Source organism: Pteropus alecto, unplaced genomic scaffold, assembly GCF_000325575.1.
Source record: "Pteropus alecto unplaced genomic scaffold, ASM32557v1 scaffold61, whole genome shotgun sequence".
NCBI classification, from domain to species: domain Eukaryota; kingdom Metazoa; phylum Chordata; class Mammalia; order Chiroptera; family Pteropodidae; genus Pteropus; species Pteropus alecto.
Window position 1 is genome coordinate 14,695,176 of NW_006434835.1, and position 7,569 is coordinate 14,702,744.

General features: G+C 53.1%; 1 protein-coding gene across 2 annotated transcripts in view; it reads right to left on the reverse strand.

Moving 5' to 3' along the window:
- The window catches only part of ADCY3 (adenylate cyclase 3), a 68,034-nt gene extending 60,465 nt beyond the window's left edge, over positions 1 to 7,569 (reverse strand). Inside the window, exons 1-2 of one of the 2 annotated variants that reach the window (XM_006910279.3) lie at positions 7,532 to 7,569; positions 6,210 to 7,059 (exon numbers count right to left, since the gene is read on the reverse strand). In XM_006910279.3, coding sequence (XP_006910341.1) covers positions 6,210 to 6,884 — 675 coding nt within the window. In that variant the 5' untranslated portion in view covers positions 6,885 to 7,059; positions 7,532 to 7,569. Of the gene's footprint in view, positions 1 to 6,209; positions 7,060 to 7,531 lie in introns of those variants that run through there. The other variant, XM_025045769.1, reaches the window with a different exon arrangement.

Below are 7,569 nucleotides of genomic sequence, written 5' to 3' on the forward strand. Positions count from 1 at the left end.
GAACGCTGGTCACAGACCAAGGCCCTGCCAGGGGCTGCAAAGGAATTCTACTATGAGTCTCAATCTCTCCTTGTGGCAAATGACAACTTGCTAAGAAAGACAAATCCAACATTTTTGAAAGACATGCAGGAGTAAATACTCACCTCCTGAGAAAGAAACACAAACATCAGAGCCAGGCTCCCCGTCTAGTTGATGTGTGGAGAGAAAGGGCCAGGGTTGGTGCCTGAGTTGGGATCGGAGGTGGAACGGCTTCCCCAGAACCTGGCACAGTGCCCCGGACCAAGGGGGTACGCGTGTTTGAAAAGTTGAGAATGAATTCTCACAAATGTAAGGCAAGGCAAAGCCCATACAGATGAACTGCGAGCCATCGTCTTTTTACATGCAGTTTCTGAAATTTTCTGAAAATCTTAGAAATGATATACTGGATCTCACAGAGAAGTAATACCCTCAAGAAGTTATATACGCCCTGCTCTGGACCACATTTCTAACTTCTCAAGTTTCCTGTGGTCCCAGAGTATTTTGTACCCTACCTGGACTCATGGCTTAGTCCCTTCTCTCAGCCTCCCTCATGTGTCCCCTGGTTTGGTAAATGGCTGCCCTCCATCTTTCCCTCCCTGTCCTATACACATGTCTCTCATATCAGGGTAGAATCAATTTCCCTTTATCGTGCACCTGGATTAGCCTTGTGACTTACTTTGACCAATAGGGATGGGTCTCGCCTTCAAAAACTCCTGTACCTCCCACTTTCTCCCAGACATCACCACACTGTGAGGAAGCCCAAGCTACCAACACGGAGAGGTCATGCGGTGGAGCCCCGAGGCTCCAGACATGAAAGACGTTCTGAGAACCTTCTAGCACAACTGTCAGCTACATGCTGGTGGCTGAATGAAACAGTCCAGGCAGCCAAGTGAGTGACCCCAGCCAGTGCCACGTGAAGCAGAAAAACTGCCCAGCTGAGTACAGTCTACCTACAGGATCACGAGATAACTGCTATTGGTTTAAGTCACTAAGTTTTGAGATCGTTACATAGTGATGCATGACACAAACACGTAGTAAATGAACGGCTATAACTGCTATTGGTTTAAGTCACTAAGTTTTGAGATTGTTACATAGCGATGCACGACACAAACACGTAGTAAATGAACGGCTGTATGTGCAAGGAAGGCCACTGAGAAATGAGCCATCCCACATAATGAATTTCCTCAAGTTCCAAAATAGAATCCTTATTTGTCCAAACTTGTTCTTATCCATTTCCGATAAAAAGTTTTTAAAATGCAACATTACACTCCACTTTATATTAAATGTTTTTTATTTTTTAGATGAGTGGGTCATCATTATGGACACCAGTTACTAGTGTCCTGTAACATACTGATGCCTCCTACGGCCACAAAAGATATACAGGGGCTGTTGGCTGCAACACTGAACCCCCAGACAGCTATGCTCCCTGATCAATGGCAATATGTCTGCCCCTGGAAACATCTCTGCATCCCCCAAAGCTGCCCCTTCTAATAGATGTGGGTTGAGAGACCAAAGACCCAATCCAGTTGGAACTGTATCTCAATGGTCTGAGGGAAGACCTAAGGGGTTCTTTCATGATTGCAGAAGAGAAGGAACTCTGGAATCCCACTGACCTAGGTTCGAATCCCGCTCCACCACCTACTAGGTGTACGGCCCTGGGATAAGTCATTTCACTCATCACATATTTCAGTTTCCCCATCTGTAAAATAAATATCTGCCTCTGGCTGGGAGACACTCAACTGAAACACAGCAAGAGCTCTCAGTAAACAGGAGCGCCTTATCTACAGTCCGCGTGCCCTGGGCCCAGCCTGCACACACGTGCCGCCTCTGAGCACCCATTGGAGTGTTGGTCAGGCCTGTGCCCATGGTCGTCTATTATCAAGACTGCGCATGCTCCTGAGGAGACAGCTGGGGGTGCTGAATGTTTATTCAGGGTTGGAGCACCCTAGTGGGATTCACTGTGCATTTATGAAGAAATTGCAGAAAAAGAACCACCTTGCAGTCCCAGCAATTCCATCTCAGGGAGAACTTACCAGGGCTGTTGGGCAGACCAAGCCTGGCGTGAGTGTGTGAGCGTGTGTGTATGTGTGTACGTGTAACCACAAAGCATACCGTGACGCTCAGGGGGCAGGCCTGAGGGGGTGAGGGGACACGGCCACTCCGATGTTCACAGCAAAATGTCAGTGAAATAACGTGAGCCAAAGTCTTAAACTGCACTCGTACGCTGACGACAAACTAGAAAAGCTGTTTACACAGAGGCAAAGATCAGAAAAGGCCACAGAGGGATGAGACGGGAGAAGGGACTGAGGGCAAAACTTTCCGCTAAGTTGTTTACATGTTCAATAATTGACTATTCTTCCTCACATGCATTTGGATGTGATGGCCTGCCACACATTTCCTCATTCTGGTCCGTAACAGTGCCGATCTGCACACTCTTCATGGAGGGATGACCCCTCCGTCTGTCCCTGGGACAGTGGCAGAGCCCAGAACAGGGTTGAACGTGCCTCCTCCCAACCTGTGTCCAGCGCACTCTCTCGGCTTGACCGCCTCTGGCTGCTCAGAGCCGCCAGGCTGCCATCTCACTTCGTGTCTCATGAACTCCTGGCCATGTTCCCACAGGGAGCATTCTGTCACGGACTTCTCCCCTCCTTGCATCCACTTCCCAGGAGGAGAGAGGGGTGCTTCCCGGGATACTTAGAGGCCTCCTACCTCTTGACACCATTTTTCAATACTGCTTAGCAGCCAGAGAAGCAGGAAGGTGCCCAGATGCCGGGGTTTCAGAGAGAGGCCTCCAGGGAAGCCCCCAGTCAGTGCCCCACCTTCGCCACCCCAACTTCTCACGCATCGGTGACCCGCCCCAGTTTTTTAGCCACTCCACCTCCTGTTTCCTCATCCCAGAACCTCAGTTTCCTCATCTGTAAAACGAACCAGTAACATCCAGGATTAACTGGGACAGTGCGTATAGTATAGAACCTTTAACTCCGGCCTGCAGACTGGAGTCTGAGGCGTTAGCTCCCTCTCACACCCCCGCTACGGCAGCTGCCTCCGGCCCCTCCGAGCCGCATGTTCATTCACTGGGCAAATGGTTTGCTATGTAATTTGTAGGTGTGAAAGAAATTACACATCCGCAGCTCTATCATGTTCTAATTTGTGAATAAAGGCCTTAACGGGCTATTAATTCCATGAGAGAATTTTGTTCTCAAATAGCCTTTCTGCTATGAAATAAATCAACGGTATGAAATCAGGGGTCCCTTACCCCTAATTTGCCACAGACTCATTCCTTTAACAACACGTCAGAAGCTAACAGGTGTATATGGGAGGATGGGAGGGTCTCAGGAGCAGCCACTGGCCACAGGAATGTTCCCCGCCATTTAGGTGGCATTTTCTCCCCACCCCCATCTTCCCCTCCATCCTCACCCATCAGCTGCTGCTGGTCCTGCTCTCGACTTCCTGCTGCTTCATCACAGTGTGGAGGCAGTAAGGGTAAGTTGTGTCCTAACAGGCCTGGTGGTGCCAGGACCCATGCAAGGGGGGCAATGTGGGAAGACCTCGGCAGCTGCAGCTCACTCCTCCTGTTCCCCCAGCTCCCCGCTCCCAGTATCCCAGCCCCATGCTGTGCTCTCCACCACAGCCTTAGGCTGTCATCATCTGACTTCTTTCATTCCCAGGCCCCGCAGGCAGTGAGGCCCCTACCTGTCACTCAGCAATATTCACTAATAAATGAAGTCCCAGCAACATCTAAGTCCCCGACACACCTCATCCCACATTCCCTGACTGCACCTGCTCTACCCGTCGGACCCACCTGCCTGCCTCCCATGAGAAGAGCCCAGGACAGGCTTCAGGCCCCAAGGCCCCTGTGTCCCTCCTGTCTTTCCCGCACGGAGCCGAGTATGGGTTGAGGGGGTGAAAGGTGCAGAGGAAGACAACTTGGGCAAATGCTTCTTCAGTGCTGCCGGGGATGTAGCAACAAACGTCCTCACAAAACCCCGAAATCCTGTGTCTGCTTCTAACTGTGAAACTGGGTCCGTCCCCTACCGACCCAGGAGGGAGTCCCTGGCTGGAGCCAACAGGTGAAGGGCGAAGAGGAAGAAGGGGAGTCTATTGACAGGAGGGAGAAAAGATGAGAGGTGCTGGAGACTGCAGAGAGTTCCTGGTGTTACCATGACCAGGGGAGGGAGTCTGGCCACTCTGTGTTCACGTCCCTGTCCTCCAGCCTCTACCCTCTCCTATCCTTGATGGCACCCCCATCCCATGGGACGACACAAGCCCAGAGGAGCAGCAGGCGAGTGACGCGTCATTCCGCAGCTGGGGGCTGTTCTCCCCACCGCCACGCAGGGCCACCCAGGGCTTAGTTTCTACCGTACTCAGAGAGACAAATTCAGGGGCACTGACTTAAGGAGGACTCTGGTGGATGGGCCTGGGAACCCAGGCATCTTTTTAAAACTCACATTAGTTCCAAACGAGTGACTCAGAAACTTCTGGAACGCAGCCCACTGAGAGCTGGGGCCTCCTTCGCGATCTCAGGCTCCCAAACGGACCTTGAGAGTTACCTTCCCCTCCCCCTCCTTTCCCAAAGCCACATCCAGGGTACTGCTTCCAAGTCGAGGCCATGCTCTCCTGGGATGCTAATATTGTTATTCTTGATTTACTTATTTTTCTATCTTTTTTCTGCTTACTCGTCTGTTTGGGTGTTTGTTTCTTAGAAATGTCCAAAGGACACCAGCAATCATGGGATCAACCTCTGGGCTCCAATAGAGAGAATTTCTGGTTTGCTCCCCTAATGGACAGCAAAGCATATGGCAAACTCATGTGGTCCAGGCAGCCTGGCAGAGAGGAAAGGGCCAGAGGTGACTTCAGTAGAAGGTAATGGTTCAGAGTTTGATCCCGGGCCCCAGATCCTGCCAGGCCCACCTACCTGTGTGCCCCTAGGCAGTCCTGCCTACTGATTCCCAGTAGGAATGACTTTCACCATTCTTTCCCAGACAGCTTCCAGCAGGGGCCCCAAATGAGCAGTGGCACAAGCCGAAGTTCACCGACCCAGATGTCATGACAGTAATGGCAGGCTGTCGCCTTACATGAAATGGCATTGCGAAAAAAACAAAAGGATCTGTTGGTGTGCCAGATGCACCTGCAGAGAGGCACCGAGAGCTTCCATAACGAGGACACTGCATGAACCATATGGGAAAACAGAAAGAATCTTGGTCCAAAAACCAGGAAAAAGTTAAAATCAAGAAACACTTGTGTTTTTCTCTAACCAAGTAGGAAGCAATGGGACGGCCCCACTGGGTTCTTGCATCAACCACCAATGGCACCGCTGGGCACCTAGAGACTCAGCCCCCGATCCCAGGAGACAACGACAGTGGCTCCGGCCGAGATGGAGGCAGCCGTGTGACGTAGTAGAAAGAGCACTGGAACTGAAATTGAGAAATAGAATTGGGAAAGGAATACTCTAGTGAGATGACTGCCATAACTGTGTGGCCTTGAGCAGGTTACTCTCCCTCTCATGTAGAAAATAAAGAGGTTAAAGAGGTTTTGGGCGGGACATGCGACGGAATTCACTGACTCTAAGCCCCGCGGAGTCAGTCCCCCAGATACTAAACACAGAAGGCGCAGAATCACATGTCAGTCTCTGCAGCCCCTCAGCACCGAGCGGGGGTCTTGGGACCCAGGAGAGCACTTTCACCCATATTTCTCTTGATCTTGACAATGACATTATGCAAGTTGGCAGACACTGCCCCATTTGACAGGGGGGCAATGAGTCCACACAAGTCAGTTACTTGCTAAAGCTAACCAATGACAGACTAGGGGCCAGAAGCCAAGGAAGCCTCTTTCCCCACAAGAGATCCTTCTGGCAGAGGTCAATGAAACGAAATGGCCAGGACAATGCTGTCTCAACTTCAGGTCTAGGTGGGCCTTCTTGCCACCCACTTGGGCTTGGCACAAATGACAGAGTAGCCCTAAGGTCCAATGTCTTGACATCCTTCAGTCCCTAGGGCCAAGCAGACAAACTCTAATGCAAAACCAGGGGTTGAGGGAGAGCTGCACAGGCAGCCGAGAGCCTCGGAGGCCTCCCGGACACGTTTTGATTCAAGGGCAAAAACCATGCCACCCCCACTTTCAAAACAGGTACCACCTTGGCAGCGAGCTGGTGGGAGGGAAAGTCACAGGGTGAAGCCCAGGGCGGGACTCACCTCTCTCAGCAACTGCATCCCCTTCAGTCCATCCTGCTGCTGCTGGGCCACGGTGACCCCCAAGACGAGGGTGTGCACAATACAGGAGACCACAGAGATGACAACGATGGGGCTGAGGCTGAGGGGCAGCGTGATGAAGAAGGAGAAGACAAAGAAGGCCTGCCAGCCCACTGTGTCGCTGGCCGCATGGGCGCGGGCAAAGTTCAGGCCCAAGTAGGAGAAGATCTGGGCTGTTATCAGCAGCCACAGGAGATAGGGCACCACTTTCCGGGTGACCCGGTCCGGGAGCAGCCCCTTTTTGCAGAGCACGAAGAGGATGATATCCAACAGCAGCCAGATCCCAGCCACCACGAGGGGAGCCAGCTGGTCGCGGGAGAAGACCACAGCGCACATGACCACCACGTAGCAGTCGAAGAGGGCTGCGAAGACCACCAGCACCAGCAGGGTCTCATGGCGCTGCCTTTTGAAATAGGTCTGGTACAGGTTCTCCAAGGACTCGGGCACGAAAGTCAGCCGCATAAAGCGAGGCAGGCAGAGGCAGGACCCCGAGTTCCGCACAGAGATTTCATGGGTCCGGCCCACCCCGCGCTCAGGGTCAGAGGGCAGGCTGACGGAGTACTCCGCCGAGTACTCCGCCGAGTACTCGGGGTCGGAGAAGCCCTGGTTCCTCGGCATCCTGGCTGGTGTCTGCTTCTACTGGCCTTCCGGAAGTGGCCCGGGAGCAGAGGAAAGGCTCTGGGATGGGCCACCTACCAGCACTCGCTGAGACTGGGGAAGGCTGAGGGCTGGCCGCCTTGGGCAGGAACGCAGAGCAGGTCTCCAGGGCACGCCTAGCCCTGATCATCTGGAACTTAAAGGACACGGCTAAGTAGCGACACTTCTTCCTACTTACCTGGGCTTCTCCATGACCCACCTCATAAAAGAACCGCTGTTGCAAGAGGCTCGGGAAGCAGGCCCTTCTGCAGCCATCTATCTGTACACTCCCGCCACCACTGACCACACACACACACGCTTAGTCCTGTCCAGCCAACACTCGGTTTCCTGTCTCTGGCTTGCCGAGGGGCCTGGCCACCTCTCTGTCCCTCACACCCCTGGCCTCTGTCATCTCTTTCCTCTCAGTCCCTGACTTCCTCACCTAAGGCTCCTCCAGGCCCACGCCTGAGAAGCCGAAGATACAACGTGCCAGCAAGAAGCCGGAGCCATCGGGGGTTCCTGACTCTTCCTTCTGTTTACTTCCTTTTCCCACCCAGCCCTTGGCGACTCGGCTGCCCACCTCGGGGCGCTGAGTGCCCTCCGGAAGGCGGCCCTGTCCCCGCGCTTACCTGTGCGGGAACTCGGGAGCCGCGTGGGGCCGGGTCAC